General features: G+C 30.9%; 2 protein-coding genes and 1 non-coding gene across 3 annotated transcripts; 2 read left to right on the plus strand and 1 right to left on the minus strand.

The window, feature by feature from the left end:
* The first annotated feature begins 1,027 nt into the window (after positions 1-1,027).
* LOC130824685 (U5 spliceosomal RNA) lies at positions 1,028-1,143 on the plus strand. Its single transcript, XR_009046777.1, has one exon. It is a non-coding gene; the product is annotated as a U5 spliceosomal RNA (small nuclear RNA).
* A 1,920-nt stretch (positions 1,144-3,063) lies between these two features.
* Positions 3,064-9,922, minus strand: LOC130824027 (protein CHUP1, chloroplastic-like). Its single transcript, XM_057688891.1, has 6 exons — positions 8,514-9,922; positions 6,599-6,730; positions 6,324-6,505; positions 6,120-6,231; positions 4,026-4,160; positions 3,064-3,570 (listed from the first exon to the last, which is right to left on the minus strand). Exons 1-6 carry the CDS (start codon positions 9,666-9,668, stop codon positions 3,433-3,435), a joined length of 1,854 nt encoding a protein of 617 aa, XP_057544874.1. The 5' UTR covers positions 9,669-9,922; the 3' UTR covers positions 3,064-3,432.
* Positions 9,923-19,287: 9,365 nt separating this feature from the next.
* Positions 19,288-23,151, plus strand: LOC130823941 (phospholipase A1-IIgamma). Its single transcript, XM_057688773.1, has 2 exons — positions 19,288-19,928; positions 22,263-23,151. The coding sequence occupies exons 1-2, from the start codon at positions 19,326-19,328 to the stop codon at positions 22,884-22,886; spliced, it is 1,227 nt and encodes a 408-aa protein (XP_057544756.1). The 5' UTR covers positions 19,288-19,325; the 3' UTR covers positions 22,887-23,151.
* Positions 23,152-24,656: the final 1,505 nt, after the last annotated feature.

Genomic DNA, 24,656 nt, shown 5'->3' on the forward strand with positions numbered 1-24,656 from the left:
AAGAACACAAGTTCTATACAGAAGAGATTGCATACAGAATATATATATATATATATATATATATATATATATATATATATATATATATATATATATATATATATATATATATATATATATATATATATATATATATATATATATATATATATATATATAAACTAATTGAAATAAATTGATCTGCCTATTAGGGCTGGCAAAAGCCAACCCGACCTGCTAACCTGATCTGAAACCGACTCGAAATTAGCGGGTTTGAGTTTAGATTTTTGACCCAATTAATTAAATGGGTCAACCCGACCTGATCTGTTTATTAAATGGGTTAGGTTCAGGTTGAATATTTAAACCCGAAAAAAACTTGTTTAACCCATTTATTAAATTTAGGAAAATTTACCCAGAATAATCCAACCTATTCACGATTTTCCTACAATAATACCAACTATCGATTAACCATGAATAATCCCAACTATTGACTCACTTAACCTGTGCTGTTGTTGCTCTTGTTTTTACCGGTGCAACAGGTAATTTTCTGGCATTTAGTCAATAGTTGGGATTATTGTAGGAAAATCGTAAATAGGTTGGATTATTCTGGGTAAATTTTCCATTTTTTTAAATATTTATCTTTTTTTTTATATTCAAAATGACTTGCTACAATAGGTAGCAGGTCACCCCCCAAGGCAAAGACCCTTCTAAGTTCGGATTATTCATGGTTAATCGATAGTTGGGATTATTGTAGGAAAATCGTGAATAGGTTGGATTATTCTGGGTAAATTTTCCTTAAATTTAAGACGGATCAACATTTGCCAAATACTTCGTAAAACTAAGATAATACCAATTACCATGTATTGAGGGATTTGTCAGCTGAAGATGACTTTCAATAAGAAAGAAAGTTGTCCCACATCGGCTAAGGGATTTGTCAGCTGAAGATGACTTTCAATAACAAAGGAAGTTGTCCCACATCGGCTATGAAAGATACTAATAAAAGAAAAATCCTTTAAATCACTTCCACAGATCTCATACCAACTTACGCAGCCACGCCGTAAGCACAAAGCGAACTATTCTTTCGCCTTTTACTAAAGAATACCGTGTACTCGTTGCATTAAGTGGCATACGTTTATTTTTGGAGGAAGCCTTTAATTAAGGTTAAATAGGTCAAATGACCTGAAATGAATTTAATGACCTAAAAAAAAAGTATAAATGGGTCATTAGCAGGTTGATCCGATCTGCTACAGATCAGGTCGGGGTTTCAATTTTTGACCCATTAATTAAATGGGTCAGGTTCAGGTTAAGGGTTTATTGATCCATTTATATATGATCCGAACCTGAAAATGACCCAACCCGACCTGTTTGACACCCCTATCTGCTATATCCGATAAAACAATCGGTAATTATTTTTTGTAAGTAAATGAGCATACATCATTAAAAACCTGACTATTAACTTATTTCGATATTGACCCGATCAATAGTTATCCGTAACCGATAACTACTCGAAAAATAAAGCTCGAACCCGATCTGTACCCGAAAAAACCGAACCAATTAGTAATCGATGACAACCCGAGACCGATTGACACTCGACACGAACTTCAACCGACACCGAACTGATGCTAACTCGATAGATTGAATAACCGATCTCTAACCGAACCGTGACTAACCGACTCGACCCGAGTGTGACCCGTTGTAACACACAGCCGAAAAATAACCGATCCGAAATGCAACCGAACTGAATAACACCCGTCCGAAACCGACCCGATCAACCGAATGAACACCTCTAATCCTACCCAAAATATATGACCCTAAACTTGAAAATAACTTCATTTATATTTTAGCTCTGTTTAATTTTTTTTATGAAATTAAGATAAAATTAAAGTGTAAAAAAATATATAGATAGAAAGAAAAAAGATAAAAAAATTATGAAAATACTAAATAAATAATATAAATCGTAATAGAAAAAATGTAATAGAAAAAATGCACGAACGTGTTTAAAAATAGACCACTTAATTTAAACTCAATCAAGTGTAACTCAAAAAAAAGTCAAAAGGATATGCTTGTAAGTAGTTAGACATGTGACAAATCTTAAAAAGAGAACCTCATTCTACTCAAATATAATAACTTCATTTATAGTTTATCTCGCTTTAATTTTGCTATAAAATTAAGATAAAATTTAAGTTGATAAAAAAATCTCGAAATAAAATGTAGAAAGATAATAAATTTTTAAATAAAATTAAATAAATAATATAAAATTGTAGTAAAAATATAGCAAAATAAGAAATTTTTGAAAAAAATAGAAAGTGTTTTGCATATTCAAATGGGTTTGAAAAAAAAACTCTTTATTGTTTTTCCTTTTTTTTTTAAAAAAATTCCTCTATATGATAGAATAGATAGCCTAGTTTTCTTTTTAGTTGGATTCATTTTATTTGTCTTAATTCTAATTTTGATTATATCCACACTTATTATTTATTCTACATACATATGATTTACAATTTTTATCTTATCCATATTTTATTAATTTTTTATTCTCAGAGACACTAACCATAATAAAAAAAATATCTGTGACTTTACATTGATTAGACTTGACGTTTTGATATTTGAATTTTAGATTTAAAAAGATGGAATTATTTATAAAATGCTTTACTATACTTTGCTGCTTTTGATGAGAATGTCACAATTTGCTTTAACAAAAGTGTTCCTCTTCATTTCTCTACTTTCTAAAAAAAGCTTTGCTGAAACGTAAAAAATTGGCATTTTCTATGTGCTGATTACTACTCCCTTTACTAACTTATCAATTAAAATCATTTTAAGCTCTCTTTAGTGCTACTCAATGTTTTCTTACTCATATTCATATATTAGGATATGTATATCTGTTTTAATTAAGTTTCTTAGTGGTATAAACTTGGGTGTTCAACCAACCTTCACATATGATATCACGGATTATATTAATTTCAATACTTCTGTATACGTAACTAAGTATCATGACAATGTGATTTCATTTTTAAATGCAAGTCTTTTACCGATCAAGTCAGGTTGTACTTATTTTCAGTTAATTACTTCAATTTTTGAGAGCTCTAGTTGTAATGTCACAAATATGCCCTCATATAATATTCATTATTTATCCAAGCAATTTCAACAAATCAAAAGTTCAACTCGGGTTGTACTTGTTTTCGGTTAATTACATCAATTTTTGAGAGCTCTTAGTTGTTGTCACAAATCTACCCTCGATTTTTATAAAATTCATCATTTATACAAGCAATTTCGACGACTAATTAGAAGAATCATTACAATTTTACAAAAGGTTGTAATTGGTCAAAACTTATAGCACATATGACTACTTCTGATGCCTCATTACCTGAACCATGATATTTGTTTACAACTAAAGAATGATATGAAATAGTAATCTTTAAGGTAGATATTCTGAAGCCGAGTTTGCTACAGAGTAGTCTAGCAGGGCATAGATCTGCACATAAGCCTTTGCTGCTGCGTCTGCCGCTGTGTTTGGCATTGTACATGGCACGACCTCGCTTTATCTCTCAGCTCTTCGAATGCTCTCATTGTTTCCACATCGAATCCACCCGCAAACTATTTACACCAAAAAAAACATTAACCAAAACATTCATAGGGAGACGAATATGTAGCAATGTGACTAGGATGAATAAGTGTAGCAAAATTTTGAAATGAGTGATTGTTAGAAATACTTCACATGTAAGGAAGTTCCCACATCGGTAACAGAGTGAGTAGTAGACTTGTATACGCATCTCCTAATATCATATAGTTTTGGAAAAGAGTAAACATCATCAAGTGTGTAGTGTGTATGCAAGTCAACGCTCATCACTCGTGGTTTTGTGGGCCCAAGCCTACTTGTGCCTGTGGGTGTATCCACACGAGTGGGGCCCATAAGGTGATTGTGTGATGAATTGTCTCGACCTAACATGGTATCAGAGCCGATGGTGGAAACCAACTCAACCAAAAGTTTAAGCTGATGGTTGAGGACCCATGATATGTTATATACTCTAACAATGATGACTTAACTTCACCTGATGTACACGAAATGCGAACCGAACACCTTGAACAATTAACTCTTCTTCCTCGGGACCACTACCAACGGCTTCAAGTTCTGCTGATACCCTTTTCATGTATTTCATTGCCAATTTTACAGAAGCCAGCTTGATCTGTAAAAAATTTAATAGCTTTAACTTGAATACAACTACAATTATAAGGCAGCTTTAATGTATGTCATAGTACAATAATTAATAGTAACGCTGTACATTATCCTTTTTAAGTTAGCAGAATGGGATGTTTGACTATATCTGGTACTAAATTTTTTGAAAAGGAGTTAATTTGGTTGTAATCATTCTTAATCAGACAATTTTTGAAAATCAGTAGAATTTTGATGCAGAATGCATGTTACCCAAATTCAAAACTATATGACCCACAAGGCCAGAACATTAATCAATAATGATTTGAGATTATGGATCTATATCTATATATAATACATATACTTCCTCGTCACCAAAAGGATGCAACATTTCTCGTAAAATAAATCTAATCAACTAAAGTTTCGAAACAATCCCATCGAGCATAGATCCAAACATGAACATTGAACTCGATGCCAAAAGCAATCCGCAAATGAACAAACATTCGACAAACTCAGCATGGTATTAGCAATTTTTCCCACTAGCCAATGTATAGTTCTTAGTTCTTCCGTTCTAACACGAATAGGTGTAGTGGTTAATAAAGGTTTTACCTTCACCCTTGTAAGTTTTAACAAATGTTCGGATTTCACCTACATAAAAAATTAATTACCCTTCGCCTTGGCCTATGAGGGTAACCCAGCCTTACCCCGAATAAAAAAAAAAAAAAAAAAAAAAAAAAACTACCAAAGAATCTAATAGTTCTTGAGTGCGACTTTTAAGGAGTATGGGGATTCATAAAAGGTTCTACACCAAAGAATCCGATAATTCTACGCTTTACTTCACAAGATTATTTATAAGTAAGATCCAGACAAACATATTACTACAATGTAGATGGGATTTCCCATGTGCAATGTGCTCACGCATTCATAGTGCGTATACTTAATTGAAAGCATATTATACAAATTTAATACTATACCTCCATCTTTATATTGTCATTTAGCTGCATTATTTACACCGGAAAATACTTGATTAATAAAGTATTAATTAGTCGACATGTTCCCACAATATTATTTGGCATGAACCTAAACAGTCAAGTTTAACCAACATTTTAAATTTAAAAAGTATTTATACTGTATGATGATGTAGGAGTACAAACAAAATGTTGAGTATAAATTATCCAAAGTTATATCCATCAAGTCATCCTCAATCTAGTGGGCAATTATTTGTTCCAAATTCCGCATAATCGGACAGTAGTTAACTAGAATCCTCACATGAAGAATGGACCGTTTCACCAAATACTGTTTTTGTTTATGTTTTAGATTTTGCTTTTTTGTTTCTTGTCCTGGATTTTTATTCACAGATTACGAACAAATTGTTCAGATCAGGTCCATTGAGATTGATTCAGTTTAGGTCCTATCGCATTAACAAGTCATTTAGTTCGGTTTCCTATCGGGTTGGCCGTTGGGTAACATTGAGATCTTACTAACATTGTACTGTTTTGTTAGAAATCCTCAATGTTAGCACAAATTCTTGTGAGAGACGGTCTTTATGAGAGACTATCTCTAATTGGGCCGTCCCATTATATATTTTTTAAAATATTGTAAGTAGGCATTAAGAATGATATAAGTAGACATTTAAGATATTAAAAGTAGGCATTAAAGATACGATAGGTAAGCATTAAGGATAATGTAAGTAGACATAAAAAATATGATAAGTAGACATTAATCCTTAAATTTGCCGGACTTAAGATACGTCTCTCAAAGAGACGGTCTCTCAAGAGATTAGCTACAACATTAGTGGTATTTATATCAAAAACAAACCTATTTTGATCTCGTGAATTTCAGCTTTCATCAACTTCGAGTTATATAGCTAGCAAGTTATGGGTACAAATGCGGGTTTGGTTGGGAGATGAGATAGGGATATCAGAGCGTATCTATCAATGCAAAGATAAGAATAGAAGGCAAAACAAAAGTTCACTACGGTAAGATAATTCACCTGACTAACAAATCCGGTATCAAGCATCCAATCAACTGGAATGTGAAAAGATTTGAATCTGTTGGAAGCTGATTCTCTTAGGCGCGACAAATTATAAACTCCATGCTCTAATCTGTTTCAGTTATCATTAAACAGCTTTAGGTCGTCGAAATTAAAATCACGTGCACAATTGCAACAAATAAACGAGGAAGTTTGGAATAGTACTTTTCAAGAAGTGTTTGCATTTTCTTTAAGGTAGCGGAACAAGCTTGACGAGCAACATCCCTGAAAGATGAAGCCTCGAATTCAAGCTTTTTCAAGTCGGAATACTCAAATGCGGCTTCCCTCAACGCATCGGCCTTCTGCTCCGGCCAATTGAAGTGTTTGAGAACTGCTCTTTCGTCGACCTAAACGCACATTTTGCAAGCATTTAGTAAACACACATTTCTTGCACTATAAACAGGCATTTGTATGCCAGGATTTGTAGATGAGTGACATACCAAGTAAGAGAGTTCGTCATCGAGCCATTTCACGAAAGTAACCACATCTTCAATGTTTGTAAAAGACGCTGTCTCAACCTCCTTTATTAAAAACCTGATGAATTCTCCTTGTGTCTCTACATCCGTCTTAATCTGATCAAAAACGAAAAATTGAGTCCCATAAACAGGGGTCACTGATGCTTAATTAAAAGGCCAAATGAGACAAAGGGAGTACCAAGTTCTCATCAAAGTTCACATCCTCCCAAATATGCTTGTAATAAGCAAATACAGATGTATAATTGTGCTTAATGGTACCTAAACTAACCATCAAATAATCTAACGTACTAATTTAATCCTAATCATAAACTAAACATACTCGAGGTGAAGGTGCAAATAACATTTGCTATTAAAGGTTAATCGAAAACAACATTTACGTTTGTAACGAGGTAAGATTGGTACATCCGACATCCCTAATTTCACCTAGATGGAAGCTGCTTGGTGGCACCGGAATAATAGAAATACCTAAACCCCAATGAACACATGATCATAACTTTGAAAAATCAATGATGCATCTAATATTCTAATAATAAACATATCAATCAGTCAACTTTGGTTAATTGATTGAATTGGATCCAATCACAATGTAAAAACTCAATTGATCAATACAATAATTCAACTCTAATGTCAAAAAAAGTAATATAACAACAAAATGAATCCAGGTCAATTTAATCAATTGTCATGGTAGTTGAAATTACATCCTCAAGGTCTCAAGTAGTGAACTGTATTTCAGTGTACATGAATACGACTACATTGTTTGACCTACTGAAAGCTGACAAATAACAGACAATTGATTATTGATTCAATCAAACAATCCAATATACTGCTACTACGCTCACTCATTTTGCATATTCAAAATGATGTAAAAGCAACAAAAAAAAAGTAGCATATAAGTTCTTTTCAGAAAATCAAATGGAATCAATATAGTAGAGCTGGATTTTAAACAAAATAAACTAAATCCCAAACCAAAAAGTTCATAATATAAGACAATTTCTTCCCCTTAAGTCATGTCAATGTCAAATTTAAACCTACAAACATGGACTCTTTGGTGGCAATCTCGTAATTAACTTATTAGTTATTAACATCAAAACAATACTAGCTTGGACTTAGAATAGTTAAAAACAAATACGACAAACTGATTTCTACTCGACCTTATAACCAAATGCCCAACTTCAAGATGAATTTAAAATTATATAAAAACCACAATGGACATAAGACTCGATTTTGAATCGACCCGAAACAACTGACCTGAAATCAACCCGATAATACTTGGACTCTTGAGTTAGTTAAAATAAAATTTAACCCTATAAAAGAGGAGGTCTTAATAAATAACAGTCACCCTTGTATGGTAGAATTCAATAGGACGACAATTTTGTGATTTCAATTTACCTTTTTTAATTTTGTTTATTTTAATGCTATTATTTTTGTCTTTTCGTGGTGACTTGTTCACCAAAACTCCAAACTTTCCCATCAATCCATCAGTTTTATCAATTAAGAATTATTGTTCACTAAAATTGAGTAGGCATCATCTTGACCAGAAATAACTTTTGCATATGAAAATCAATTCACATTCTAAGATATTTACTTACACCAATCTCAAATTGAGCTGATATACTTAAAATCTATCCTTATACTCAAATGTACACAACTACACATATATACGCCTATAATCATAATCATAATTACTATTCATACATATAGTCTTTGATTAAATAAGATAATCATATTGAAAATATTTTACAATATTGCAAATATATATATATATATATATATATATATATATATATATTTAATAATTATTTTATAATTATAAAATTAGAGATTTAAATAATTAGAATACCACATTCTGTATGAAAGCAAGGAAGATAAGTAAACTTACCGCAAGCAAGTACGCCGACCGATTCTCAATTTCTCCTACAAGATCTTTTGCACTCGTTGAAGTCGTCTCCGCCGTACCAGAACCGGAATCCCGCCGTGAATCTCTCCGCATTAACGAATGATAAAACTCGACAACTTCCGGCACTTTTTTGACCTTTGCTGTGACCAATCTCACCCCCTTTGCCGGAGCTGGCGGAGGCGGAGGCGGCGCCGGTGAAGGATTTTTCTTCGCTGGCAATGGCGGTGGTGGCGGGGGTGCGGATTTCAACATGGGTGGTGGTGGTGGCGGTGGCGGAGGTGGTGCTGTAATACTATCCGTAGATTTACGAGCTTCAGACGATTGAGACGATGAAGAAAACGAATTCGAATCAGAATAAGAACGTTTAGGAGGAGGTTTAGGAACCCTAGGAACACGAGATCGAACAAACGAAGAAGAATCGGAGGTTTCTGCAATTTCATCAACAGAACCACTATGAGAAACCCTAGATTGTTCTTGATGTTGTTGTTCCATCTCTACACCATGATAATGATTATGATTTTCCGCTAATTTAGCAGCCATGGAAGGAGTTCCACTCCCCATTTTCCTAAAACTCAAATTCTTAATCAAATTACTCTTCCCAGAAGCTTCAATCAACCCTTGAAATCTTTGAGAAGCTGACAAATTCTTAACATCTTCAATCTCCGCCATTAATTCCGTAATCCTCAAATGTTTCTCTCTTCTCTCATTCTCAAACATTTCCTTCATCAACTCCCTCTCACGAACCAACTTCTCATTCTCAATCTCCAACTCTCGTACCCGTAAAACCAGCTTCTCTACTTCACTTCTTCTCGAAACAATCTCAAGCTCAAGAGAAGGAACAATGGCGACAGATTCACGAAGAAGTTTCTGTTCAACAAGTTGTGTTTTCAACCGTGATTCACGATCACGAAGCTCTTCAACAATTTTCAACAGCTCCGATACGTCAGGAGGTTTGGGTTGAACTTGGGCAGAAGAACGAGGGAAGTAAACACCAAAAGAACGGTTAAAAACAGTGGATTTTTGTGAAGAGGATTTTCCGGCGGAGTTCTGAGATGGTGACGGTGGTTTACACGGAGGTTTATTGGGTTTAGGCGTTTTTGGAAACCCCATAGCTGACTTTACTTTACCAGCTACCATTAATTTACGTTAAAAGGGATGGATTGATGGGAAAAGTTTGGAGTTTTGGAAGAAGGGTTTAAGGAGGTGAGAGAAAGTGAAAGTGAGTAAAGAGAAGAGGGAACATTAAACAAGAAACGGTCATGTTTTTTGGAACTAGTTTGAATTTTTATGGGAGGGTTAACAATTTATTAACATTTTAAATCAAAGAAACTTGGTAAATTCATAGAATATAATGTTTTCTTCATTGGACGAAGTATCACTCTTTAGATAAAATTTGATATTTTATTCGCTTAATTTTATCAATTTTTCAGCTTACCTTTATATTAAAAATGAATTCTAATTTGAAGAATACTTTTTTTTTTTCGTTTTGTTTTGTTACAAAATATTTTCATGATAATTGAGTTTTGTTACAATTAAAAGTATCATTCTTGCTACTCCTCTTCTGGTTATCTTTCTTCCTTAGTCTACTTTATACCAGAATAATTATATTTTCATAAAATTGCAATAAAAAAAAACACAAAAATTAATAAAATGATGTGCATTTTAATATAATCTGGATATGATAATGAATTGATAAGGACATAATTTCTATGAAAAAAATATTATAAAGTTAAAGAGATAAATAAAAATTGAAAGTGTAGCATATTTATATAGAGAAAAGAAGCATTTTGCTCAATTTAATTAGTTAGTCTTCTTATTCCTATGAAATTAACGTTTATTTGAAATAAATAAACTAAAAAAGAATGAATGAGTTTATAGATGAAATTAAAATAAGTTAGTGATATTATTGCTATAAAGTGTATACTATATAAGTGAAATAATAGGTTAAATTTCATAGGCACACAAGTAGTATTATAAAAAAAAAGAAATATTTTAGTGGGATGAACAAATGAATTGAAAATATGTTTGAAAATAAAATGCCTTCTCTCCAACCCAAACACCTTAACACTCCTAGTGGATGCCCCTTCTTCTTCTCTTCCACTCATTGACCTTGTTTGGTTTGATCAAACGAGAAAATAGATTTGTTGCAAAGATATGATATTTACTATTATTAAAGTGAATAATTCAATGAGTATGATGATGATGAAAGTCAATGAAAGATAATCTCTTTATTAGTGTTATTATTAATAAGGACAATATTGTATAAATCTAACCCTCAAAATTAGGGATGACAATTTAGTTCGAATCCGACCCTAGTCTGACTCTATCCGAGGAAAATAATCCGATTTGAGTCCGAGGAAAAAGTTATCCGACTTTGACTCCGATTTTACGATCCGAGTCCGAGTTAGAGACGGACCGGAGTTGGACCTTATTAAAAATCCGATGCTCCGACCCTACTCCGACCTTAAAGAAAATCCGACTTTGAATTTGACTTTTACCCCAATATTTTGTTTCCTTTAAAACACTAGACGTGACTAATTCAAGCTCTCTCATACTAATTGTAATTTTCTATTTTAAAAAACTACTTGGTATTTTTACTTAGATTAATCAATCAAAATACGACAAATCAGATCAAGAGAAATAAAATACGCCAAATCAAAATGCGAGAAAACTTTGTTAAATTGTTGTAGTAGGACTATTTTTCTTGTTAAACTTGAATTCAAAGTACATATTTATTTGTTACATTGTATTTGAAAAATATATTTTGTAAATTTTGTATGCTTTAAAATCATTAGTACAATATCACGATAAAGTTTGATAAAAATCCGACTCCACATCCGACTCCGTTGGAAGTTCGAGAGTCCGAGTCAGGGCAAACTTGGAGTATGCATAATCCGACTCCGAGTGGAGGTGGACTGAAAAAAAAGTCCAACTATTATTCGGAACAAAGTCAAAATATGTATAATTCCGAGTTGAGTCCGGCCCATTGCCATCCCTACTCAAAACATCATTTTAGGTTGGAATCGTTGGGACAATAAAAGATTGTTCATATATATAAATTGATGCAATCTATTCCAAAAACAAAATTGAATAAAAGGGTGAATGCGCAATGGATGTCTAGAGGTATCATGAACATAAATGTCCCTATCCACCTAATATCCCACTTAAAAATAGGGTGCAGATCGTGAGGAAATATAACGGATAATCAATACCCCAATATCCGTATTTCCTTTAATTAAAAAGAAGGCCAGAGAAATATCGTCAATTTTATCCTAAATAGTGAGAGTTTTGGCCTAAATGTGATACCATTGAGTATACATAATTAATGGTGTCTAACGGCTTACAAAGACAAAGAAAAAATGTTTGCATAGTAGTAAATGAAGAGTGGTCCTCTAAAGTGAACTGAGCTAGAAAGCTAATAACTGATGTCTGAATGAGATTATGGAGGACTCTAAATCACATGCATGGCCAACCAAGCAAATAAATTTCCTACTTCTAATGTAAATGTACCCTATCTTTAAGGGACCTCTTATTTTGGTGGCAATATTGCCTACTAATATTGATAAGCAAGGTTCATTGTAGGGTTACATAATTTTAATGGTTTCACAAAGACAAATATATCAAAAATTGCATTTGTACTCATTTGCGTGCATATGCAATTTTGCATGTCTTTATCAAACATAAGGACACATTTATAAACCCCCTCTTTGTTTAATTTGAGTTGAAACTTATTAATCACTTTCTTACTAAATATGTTCAAAACACACCTGACATTCTAATATTTATATAATCTTGTAAAATATTAATAGAGTACATGTTAAGAAATCAACTCAACAAAAAACTTAGTTGATGATTGAAGTTTCATGATATATTATATACTCTATCACGTCCCATCATATGATAGCCCTTTTGGTTAAAAGTGTGGATGCAATATATGCGCTCCTCACACATAGTGCCTAATATTTCATTTGAAATGAGGGGTGTAGAATGAAATTCAAACTTGTGGTCATTATGCCAGGTTGGCTTCTGATACCATGTCAAAAAAAAAAATAATTCAATTAAAAATTTATACTTTATCAAATACAAAATAACCATGGTCTTAAAGTTTATAGAATAATTCTGCTCCGTTGGTCTTGATTACAACTAAATGATTGATAATTCAAGGATTTATTTTTTTTTTCTAGAAAAGCATAATTTTGAGGGAAAAATTATCAGGTTTATTTGTTTTAGTTGTGAGGTTGACGTGATAATTTTGCATGGATTGAATGGATGCTTTGCAAATTGCACATGCACTACTTTTATCTTTGCATTATTAATATTTTTTTGGACGTATCGAAAAAAGTGTTGCACTCTCACGCTCAATAGTAATTGTTCATTGATCAAATGAAGGTGATTTGTATGTTAAATTGATAGGTGTTATATACCCAAACAAATTTGATAGTTGCTACTTACCAAAACAATTGATAGATCATGTTTCTCACTACTTAAACTTGTGAGCTTCAATTGGATGCTTTTGTCTAATAAATTGGTCATTTTTTAGAAAGTTGTTTGATGGAATTAAGTGCTAAAGTTTTGTGACCGAAAGTTTCAAGAGTTTATCATCTAAACTTATCAAAACTAATTTTGAAATTAATTTTTTTTATTTATAGATTTAACACTATTATTTTGTTCGAGTCGTTGACAATAACTATGGGGTTAAAGACTAACCCCACAAACCAACATGGCCACACTATAAAATTATTTTGTTTAACTTTACAAATTTATCTCATTATCGAATCATTTTGTTTATATTAACAATATTAGATATGTTTTACATAAAGCATACCGTACCTTTACAAAGATAAGAATCAGACCTTATTTGTTATTTCATAAAACTTTTTTAGTACTAGGTGGGCTAAGGAAAATAGAGAGTTATAAAAGGGTTAGATCAAACCCATGATTATCTGAGAACAATGATACATATCCTAATAGAGATATATATAACTCGATGACCAGACTTTTGTAACTTTGTAGAAAAACAATGATAGATTTTGATTTAAATTTGGGTTGACAACAAGTCTTGTATGAGACCATCTCATCATAAGACAGGCCCATACAAACAGTCCATTAGTAAAAAACATAAAAAAAAAAAAAAACAATGAAATCTGAATTCGCAATTGTACTGGAAACAAATTTTTTTAAATAGCTTAAGCTGACTCAACTAAAGTCATCTCACGGTAAAACAGTATCAATGACGAATTAGGGTAAGATTAATCCTTTCTTTTTTTTTGGTATTCGGACGGGCTTACTTTAGGATGTCCAAGTAACTCTATCAGTTCTGTTCATTTGGGTTTACATGACACGCACTTAGCAAATTGGGCTACATATATCAATGATGAAATGGATCCGGTATACGAATCGGGCCATATGGGTAGACTGCTCCCCCCCCCCCCCCCCCCCGCAAAATAGGTGATGATTAACAATAAATCCCAAACACAAATTCTCCAATGAGAGACAATCCCAAACAAAATCGGTGAAGATTCACAATAAATACTAAACAATTGAAGTGAGTATTTTAATATCTAAAGTGTCAAACTTAACATTCAAAAAAAATCATCATCATCATATTCAATGTATCCATCAGAATCTGGAGAGAAAAGAACAACGGCAACTCATACTCATAAACTATAGTACCGTCAAAGAGTCCATCGACTCTTTGGGTGCTTTTATTAATTAATAAAATATTTACTTACGCACGTAAAATATTTACTTTAAAAAACTTATTTAATAAAAAAATGTTTTGATTATATACCAATGAAATCAACAAAATTTTAATAGTGGCTAACTGGTTAGTAAAAATATGGGCAGATTTTTAAGTTGGCAAGGAATAGGTCCAAGCAGCGGCAAGACTTAAAAGCAGTGAAATACATCAAGGATGAGGGAGGACGAGTTCTCCTGAGACAAGACGATATCAAAAACAGATGGCTCCAATATTTCACTTAATTACTCAATGAGTCTAGGGGGCTAAAGGAGGCGGATAATTAAATTTTTGACGTCCAAAGACCACTAGAATATGGGTCAACGAGTGATATTACCACAGAAGAAGTAAGAAAAGCTCTCAAAAAGATGGGGAGAACAAAGGCAATCAGGCTAGATAACATACCGGGGTGTAGGAGAAGAGGGTATTCGTTGGCTGACTAATACCTCTGTTTAAAAACAAAAGCGATGCGCAAGTATGCGGGAACTATAGAGCTATCAAACGTCTAAGCCACACAATGAAATTGTGAGAAAGAGTGATAGAGAGGAGAATTAGACAGTAAACGGTGATTAGAGAGAACTAATTCGGCTTTTTACCGGGAAGGTCAACCATTAAGGCAATTCATGTTTTGAGGAGACTATGGAGAAATATAAGGAGCGAAAGAAGGAACTGCATATGGTGTTCATTGACTTGGAGAAAGTGTATGATAGCATACCACGACGTACCATCTGGGATAGCCTCAAGGCTAGAGGTATATCTTCAGTGCACATTGAGGCTATACGGGATATATATGACAGAGTTTCGACTAACATTCAAACACCGGTGGGGATAAAAGAGCCTTTTTCCGGTTAAAGTTGGACTACATCAGGGATCGGCTCTAAGCCCTTTCATTTTTACTTTCATTATGGAAGATATTTCTAAATCTATTTGGGATACGGTACCATGGTGCATGCTATTCGCAGACGACATAGTGCTGGTAGCGAAAAGTAGAGAGGAGGTTAGTAATAAATTGGATGAGTGGAGGGAAGCTTTAGAAGGTAAAGGGTTGCGCATTAGTCGTACGAAGACCGAGTATTTGCGCTGTGACTTTAGTGGGACATCACCGGTAGGAGAACCAGAGGTGTCCATTGATGAAGCAGTTGTTAAAAGTACGACCAAGTACAAGTATTTGGGATCGATCATTCAGAGGGATGGGGAGATTGACGGAGATGTTAATCATTGTATACATGGGGGTTGGCTCAAGTGGCGAGCAGCCACCGCAACGCTATGTGATAGGAAATTCCCAAGCAAGTTCAAAGAAATGTGACCTAATATTGGCCTGTAAAGAAGATTTTTGAACATAATATGGAAGTTACAGAATACACTGAGTAGCTAGGATGATGATGATGACGATGACTTAACTAACCCATGTTAAATTATTTTATATTCAAACTAAAATATGACACATCAGAATTATAATAAATGAACTTTTTTTTAGGAAAATGGGAGTTGTTTCATTAATCCGGATGAAACTCATACAAAAGTATGAAAATAAAGAGAGAACTCATATTTCTCAATTTGCATCAGAATGAATGAGAGTTGAGAGATATATCTTATAAGAAAGGTTATCCCCACACATTTTTTATGTGCATACAAAAGAAAAACAGAACTTCAAAACAAGATTAAAGAGCAATAGCAAACCTAGCTATCTACCTCAAAAATCATCCTACTTTAATGATCGTCAATACTAAACGCCTTTGATTGGCTAATAAATGAATTTAAAACAACAAAATTGATCAATACATACACAACTTGATACTCTGAAGTCTGAATTGTCCACCTCTCATTAGGGTCATATATGGGTTCAGTGCAGCATTTCAATAGCTTCAATAATATAATATAAAGAGCTCATTTGTATTAACGGTCTTACCATAAGACAATTTGTATAATTTGCTCATCTTTTAATTGATCATTTTAAGATTGTAAATTAATTTTAAACTACTAATGATCACTTTAAGACGATGAATTTACATTGGGATAGTCCAATAGAAATAATTTCACCATAACACCATCTGATTTAAGAATGTAGGAAATATAAATTCAATTAAAATATTACTGATTATATAATAGCAGTAGTCGCGGAGCCACATGTTAATGGGGTTATTTTTAAATTTGAAAATTTTGCCACTAAATTTAATAAAATTGTCAATTTGACTAATGAAAAATGCAAAATGACCCTTAATATCATCTTAGTTTTCATTTTGACCGCACTTAACAACCATAAATTATTATGAGAAACACTTTTTTCTGAGAGATGCACTTTATATGAGCTAAATAGTACAGTTAATACAAATTAAAATATAGACTTTTTATTTTAAGGTCGTCTCTCTAAGAGATGACTTCCTACAAGAATAACCGAAAAACAAATTATGAGAACCCGTCCCAAAATAACAATGTTGATTGTTGACGAGTAGTATTTTGTGGTGTCTTTCAGCAATTTTAGGTAATGACAAGGTATTACAGGGAGTTTTAAGTTAGCCGAAAAGGTATGGTGCAAATTATGGTCGGATGTTGCATCATTACGACTTATCATGTGGCTACAAGTGATATAAATGATGCGTACAAGCATTTCTTTAAGCAAAACTTCACTTTTCTTTTTCTTTAATTTTCTCCAAACATTTTCATCACTAAGCATAATCCACGTGGCAATTTATATTATTTGTCTTTCTTTGCTGTATACTTTATCCGTTCTATTATATTTGCTACACAATTAGATAATTCAAATAAAATCTCACTTGACTATATATTGATTTTTCGTATTAGTCGCAATATATAAAGCGGGTGTTTGACAAAATGGCTTATGAGACAATTTTAGCATATTTTGATATATATAGAAGGTTGAGTGGTCAAACCATTCAATACAAGTGTTTTGTAAATTAGATAGTTGAAACAACCTATTGTAATGAATAAGATGTTTTTGAACACACTGCTCATAAAAACAAGTTCAAATCAGCTGGTCAAACCAGTCAATAAAATTAGTCAATGTATCAACTATCGGCTATTTGCCAAACTCTCCAAAATAAGCTTGAATAATGAATATTACGAAAAATACTTGTGTAGCAAGTGTTCAGAACAGAGTTAGTTAATCATTGCGTTCTACTATACTTGCTATATTTAACTTCTAATGTAAAATCTTAAGTTACGTAGAACTAAAAATTATAAAAAATTACTATTATAAAAAAAATTAATTTGGTTAAACAATTTAAACATGATCTATATTCTTTCATACATGTTATCTACAACTATAATGTGACGAAGAAAGTATCGAATTATGTAATATCAAGTTCAAATAGCTAAGGTCTTATTGTTAGTATTATGGACACTTATGCATCAACGTAATTGACTATGTATTGCTACGTAATTGACTAATTGTATTGCTAGATTAGAAGCCTTCTTATGTACAAGTAAACAACAATATTGGTCCATTTGGAAAAAGAATTTGTAATGTGTACGATTTTCATGTTATTATGATAAGATCTAAATAAATTAAGTGGAATCTTGACTAATTATCTGTTCAGTTCTACATTATTTTCATTATAATGAATTGCAATGTATACATACCTTCATTTTATGTCGACATGAAGGTTAAATGAGTTTAATGGTGAACTTTATCATTAAACTAACGATTTATTTGTTGGTCGGTGTTAAAGAGTGACACTGATAATGAAAATTTAGTGTGATTTTTGTGGGAAATTCTCTTAATAAGTTTAATGTAAATACCATTTAAAGAGTTGGTATATTAAATACTAATGAAAAATTGTGAATACATTTTTTTTATGATTAACTTTTCATTACCATTGGATTGACAAGATATAATTCATGAAAAATTATATTATAAATCATTTACGTTACCACTATTTAATATTAATAACCAAATAGATTGTTAATGTTATTAAAATCTAATTTTTTGAGAATTTATAAGTAAATTTTGCCTGGAAATTGGCGAAAAACAACACATATAAACCATAATAGATTATAAGTAACCTTGTTCCATAAGAGAATCTAATTAATTAAGTTCTAATAATCAAGCATGTTTTCAAGATTTTGGTTGTTTAAGAAAGAACGTAAAAATTGAAACGAAAAAATATTTAATTAAACTATAGAAATATTATGTGTAACAAGTTGAACTTTTGGCTTATTAGGTTAAACATTAAGTATTGTTTACTTCGACGAATTTTAAATTCATTTTTCATCATGTCACTTACTGACGTGGATGTACAATACATGTCTCCCTTTTCTGACATGGCTATACACGTGGCACCCTTTTTCTTGATATGGATTTACATGTAGCAATACACTTAGCAACACACGTTTGTTGGCAACATGTGTGGCAACTACGTAAGTAAGTACCCTAATAATGTCCAGGACCAGTTGAATGAAAACTAAGTTTCAACAGTCGTCCTAACAAATACAATAATTAAAGTTCAAACTTGATAAATTTTAAACAAAGTTCAACCTAGTACATGCATTTTTTTCTAAAAACAAATATATTAAAAGTATATACAACGTAAAATGATGGTAAATGTCTTTGTTATTATCATTGAACTTATAGTTTTTAAATGTAATCAAATTTCATATGAAAAATACTTAATATATAAATTAATGCCTTAATATTCATACAAATTATTATATTTGATTGTATTAATTTATTAATTTAAAAATACTAGAATTGAACTCTTTAACGAACAAGAGCTAAAACAGTTTGGTCTGATTTAATTTGAGAGCTAAATACATGGTTTAGTCCAGTTTAAAAATTTTAAACTATAATTTTTAATTTAAACTGATATAAATCAAACTAATTAATATGCACACTAATCAAGGCAACAATTATTTGGCCATATCCCACATACATGATAGACCCCACAAATATAGTGTTTTATAGCAAATAATGTGAAACTTAAAGCTATAGTTACGTCAACTTCATTACCATCACTATGTATATAAACAGACCAAATGGACACATTGGTACCAACCCATTTAAGCAAACATAACAAAATTTACCTAATTAATAAGCATCAATGCAATCTCATCATCATATTCACCTTACCAAAAAATGGAAAATATTAAGTGGCCAAAACAATTGGGAAGGTCTCTTAGACCCACTCGACATAGATCTTCGTCGATACATAATTCGTTACGGTGAATTTGCCCAATCCACATATGATACTTTTAATAGCACTAAATTCTCCAAGTATGCAGGAAGGAGTCGCTTTTCAAAAACTGATTTCTTCACAAAAGTTAGTCTTTCCCTAGGAAAACCCTACAAATATCGCGTTACAAAATTCTTGTACGCAACTTCAGGAATTGATTTACCTGATGCGTTTATATTTAAGTCAATTTCGAGAGAGGCATGGAGTAAAGAGTCTAATTTTATTGGGTACGTAGCGGTGGCAGAGGACGAGTCGTTGGCTTTGCTAGGGAGAAGAGACATTGTTATTGCTTGGAGAGGGACAATACAATCTTTAGAATGGGTTAATGATTTACAATTTCTTCAAGTTTCGGCTTCGAGTATTATTGGGAAAAATGGTGATGATGAGCCAAAGGTGCATCAAGGATGGTACTCAGTTTATACATCTGAAGATCCTAAGTCGCCGTTTAATAAGACTAGTGCAAGAAATCAGGTACCTTTCTTCTTAATGTATAACATATTTTGGGGCTTCAACCATCAATTTAAACTTTTGGTTAAAGATCATGAGTTCGAATCTCAAACACCTATCATTTAAAGTGTAATATTTAGCGTTAGGTATGAGGAGGGTTTGTGATGTATCCACAATTTTAGCCCAATGGACTCTCGTGTGTGATGGGACGTATTAAAGTATGTAACATTACGGAGTCATGATAAGCTTTAAACTGATGACTGACACCCTAGATATATTATATACTCTAACATGTTTATCTTTGTTGTTTATGTATGCATATATGTTGGCAGTTTTTTTGGTTAGATAATTATTTATAATAATAATAATTATTAATTCGTATTAAAATATAGATATTTTTAGGAGTCTAATGTTATTTTATTAAACCTTTTATCATATATATATATATAGATATATATATATATATATATATAGGGGATCCAATGAGAAGGGTGTTGAAAATGAGAAAATAAGAAAGACTTTACACCTCTAATTTCAATAAAATAAAAAAATCTATGGTCATGATTGAGCTAAAAATACATAATTGTAAAAGTAACTATGACATAAATTTTTAGAATGTTCTTACTTTATAATATAGTATCTTTTTTGTATATATAGTTATAAAATAAAATCAAATAAAAATTCTTCTCATCTTTCTTATTTTTAAATTCTTATTTGATATATATATATATATATATATATATATATATATATATATATATATATATATATATATATATATATATATATATATGTATATATATATATATGTATATATATATATATGTATATATATATATATATGTATATATATATATATGTATATATATATATATATATGTATATATATATATATGTATATATATATATATATATATATATATATATATATATATGTATATATATATATATATGTATATATATATATATATGTATATATATATATATATGTATATATATATATATATATGTATATATATATATATATATATATATATATGTATATATATATATATATATATATATGTATATATATATATATATATATATATGTATATATATATATATATATGTATATATATATATATATGTATATATATATATATATATATATATATATATATATATATATATATATATATATATATATATATATATATATATATATATATATATATATATATATATATATATATATATATATATATATATATATATATATATATATATATATATATATATATATACTGTTATTTTCTGGCTCTTGTTTTAAAGTGTCTAATAAATGTCATTAAATTTACTATATATGTCATTAAAAACTTAAAATAATAATATTTAAATTAAATATCATTAAATATATTTCACTAAAAATATATATTATATTGTAGTGTTGTTAGTGCTTACACAATTACTTGATGATTTTCAAATAATTAGTTTTACTCCAAAGAAATGTACATTATATTATTTATTATATGAAAGATAAAGTCATAGTTTAAATTTACATGTCTTTTTGATTATTTTATTTTCCACCTTCTTTTCCACAAATTTTTCCCTACAACAATTTCATACATACCCATGCTGATTTGCAATCAACGACCCATTACGCAGCCATTGCTTCAACTACAAATAACCCATTTCATTTTATATATTTTATTGGATGTTTTTTTCTTCATTACCGTTATATAATTTCCTTATAGTCTTAAGAGACCAAAAGTTTAAATTGATGGTTAAGACCTTTTAACATATAATATATTATATTTTATCATGCACATCTTTTCAGTCTTCACACGAGAGTCATTTCAACTAGTTTTTTTTATATGTAATACATGTCCTCGTCATAAATAGTACTAAATACATTTTACTTAAATGAAAAGTAAATAAGATTTAAACCCCTAGCTTTACAATTATCGATTGTAAAAATTTTATCATCTAATTTTTTATTAATAATAATTCAATATGTTCATTAGAAAATCTTAGTCAATCACAGTTATTTATAAATAACCATAAAAAGACAAAAATAAAACTAATATAATAATCAAAATAAAAAAACCAAATTTTAAAAATAATGGACCTATGTGGCTATGACATATAGTACCACATACCAATAATTTACAATTAATATAAATCACAGTTATTTACCCGCTCATATTCATGTTTAAAATTGTATGTTGGTAAACGTGTAAAGCCCTAATTATTGTTACAAACTACTCCATATATAACATCAAAAACCCTCACCTCGAACTTTTATAATTGACTTTAACTTTGACTTTGACTAATAGTAACTAATTTCGTTTATCTATTATATATGGCTTGGATCAGGTACTTGAAGAAATAAAAAGTCTAGTAGAACAATACAAAGATGAAGAGATTAGCATAACAATAACAGGCCACAGTTTAGGGGCAGCATTAGCAACCCTAAATGCGGTTGATATAGTAGCCAACAACATTTACAAACCAAAAGATTACCCTACAAAATCATGCTTAGTTACTGCCATTATATTTGCTAGCCCTAGAGTAGGAGACTCAAATTTCAAAAAAATATTCTCAAAATATGACAATCTTAAACTTTTAAGGGTTCATAACACGTTAGACATTGTCCCAAACTACCCCATTCTAGGGTATTCAGATGTCGGCCAAGAGCTGATGATTGACACCACAAAATCTCCGTACTTAAAGGGTTCTGGAACATTCTCGAATTGGCATAATATGGAAGTGTATTTGCATGGTGTTGCGGGAACACAAGGGAGTAAAGGAGGGTTTAAATTGATGGTTGATCGTGATATTGCACTTGTAAATAAGTCTATGGATAACTTAAAAGATGAGTATCTTATACCTATTGGTTGGTGGACTTTAAAGAATAAAGGAATGGTTCAACAATTAGATGGTTCTTGGTTGTTGATGGATTATGAAATTGATGATGATGATGGGGATTTTGACCTTTAAACTTTAAATTAATTTAATTAAGTTTGAAATGGAATTAATGTGTTGATCAATGTATTGAAGATCTATTTGAGTTAGCGTTTTGGTTGAAGGCTTTATTTTTCTTTAAATTACCTACATAAAGAATCAATTTGCATCAGATGTTTTTTGTTCGTTGGGATTCTATAACCTAATCCGAAGAAAATATAATGATTTTATGTACTACTCTTGAGGTTGTTAGTTTTATTGTAATTGTTTGACTTATTTTTATGACATGTATTAGACTTTTGATATTTTAATTTGTTTAATGGTTGTATTAATTATGAATTTATTTTTCATTTTAAATGTAATAGGAGTATATCCGTTATTATATTCCAAAATTTGAGTATATTTACTTAGATATAAGTTGGTTTTATTAACTAATAAGTATAATAACAAATATATATTATAATTTCTTTTTTTATTAATAATAAGAATTAAGTTGATTTTATTCTATACCTTTTATTATTACAAGGTAGGCTGAACGCTGAAAAGGACCGAAGGGTTAGGTGAGAATCAAACCCAATTAAGTAGGTTCTTATATACAAAAGTGGTACTTGCATATTGCTCTCCAATTGAGAAAAGACCCGATTTTCAAACTTTTTTTTAATTATTTTTTTATTTAGGTATAAAATCTAAACACATAATTTGACATTTTCAAGCTAAATACTACTAGCTTGTAGGCTTTAAAACAGACTAATATGATAATGCTACCCATTTAAAAGTACATCAAACGGAAATTCAATACTAAAAGTATATTGGTGATTTGTATATAGACATTAGAGAAAATAATTCATCTATGCTTTCCTCTTTAAAGAAAAAAGCTAAGCTGTTACAACTCTTCAAGTTTATCAAAAGAGCCACATTTGGACACTACAATAACAATAACACTTTGCTATCTAATCTTTAGACGACTAAAGCTTGGTGTTATCAAAACAACTGGTATTCTGAATGTGGTGTCAAATGAGCAAGGGTTTTATCTTTCACCTCTGAGACCCCAATGAAGTGCATGTTAAGTATGCAATGTTTTCGGGGTCGTATTACGAAAATGCCACGATACAAGCCTACATCTTGTAAATGTGCAGACGTCAAATGAGAAAAAATTATTAGGTTTTAGGTATAGAAGGTGAAAGAATAAAATTAAATGTAAGCTAAAAGTGATATTTTTGAAGGTCGAACTTTTTCAGAGAAAGGTGATAAACAAACCATATCTGTACCCCTTGATAGAGGAGACTATACTCACATATTCTTCTAATACCGCAAACATTTGCTACTCAAAAACTAATTAATCTATTTTTTGGATTGCGCACCAATGGTACATGCAAATATAGGAAATCCAAACAACATGACTTTAAGGTACTTCTAAAAGCCAAACCAAGTTAGTTCCAAATTGCCATGTCTTACAAATTACAAGCAAAACAATTGAACAGTTCAACAAAAATTATTAATTATACTCCTAGATTATTAATTATACTTCGTAATAAATTACTCATTTAATTTGTCCCTTTGAACTAGTTATATTAATTATAATCAAGCAGCTAGTCTCTTGAAAGACTGTCTATCTTAAGTCTAGTCCATTAAAGATTAATACCTACTTATCGTACTCTTAATGTCAATTTTCAATATTTTAAATGTTTACTTATATCATTTTAATGCCTAGTTACAATATTTAAAAAATATGTAATGGGCCGGCCTAATTCTCTCACAAGAGTTTGTGATAATCAAATCGGAAACCATTTGTATATTATTCTACCA

The sequence above is a fragment of the Amaranthus tricolor genome, chromosome 9 (assembly GCF_026212465.1).
Source record: "Amaranthus tricolor cultivar Red isolate AtriRed21 chromosome 9, ASM2621246v1, whole genome shotgun sequence".
Classification (NCBI taxonomy): Eukaryota; Viridiplantae; Streptophyta; class Magnoliopsida; order Caryophyllales; family Amaranthaceae; genus Amaranthus; species Amaranthus tricolor.

Bases quoted from the DNA above. Each gene is read 5' to 3' on its own strand.
- LOC130824027 (XM_057688891.1), bottom strand. From the start codon at position 9,668: ATGGTAGCTGGTAAAGTAAAGTCAGCTATGGGGTTTCCAAAAACGCCT. The intron at 6,506-6,598 runs GTATGTCACTCA...ATGTGCGTTTAG, and splicing joins ATGACGAACTCTCTTACTTG to GTCGACGAAAGAGCAGTTCT. The intron at 6,232-6,323 runs GTACTATTCCAA...TAACTGAAACAG, and splicing joins ATGCAAACACTTCTTGAAAA to ATTAGAGCATGGAGTTTATA.
- LOC130823941 (XM_057688773.1), top strand. From the start codon at position 19,326: ATGCAATCTCATCATCATATTCACCTTACCAAAAAATGGAAAATATTA. The intron at 19,929-22,262 runs GTACCTTTCTTC...GGCTTGGATCAG, and splicing joins AGACTAGTGCAAGAAATCAG to GTACTTGAAGAAATAAAAAG.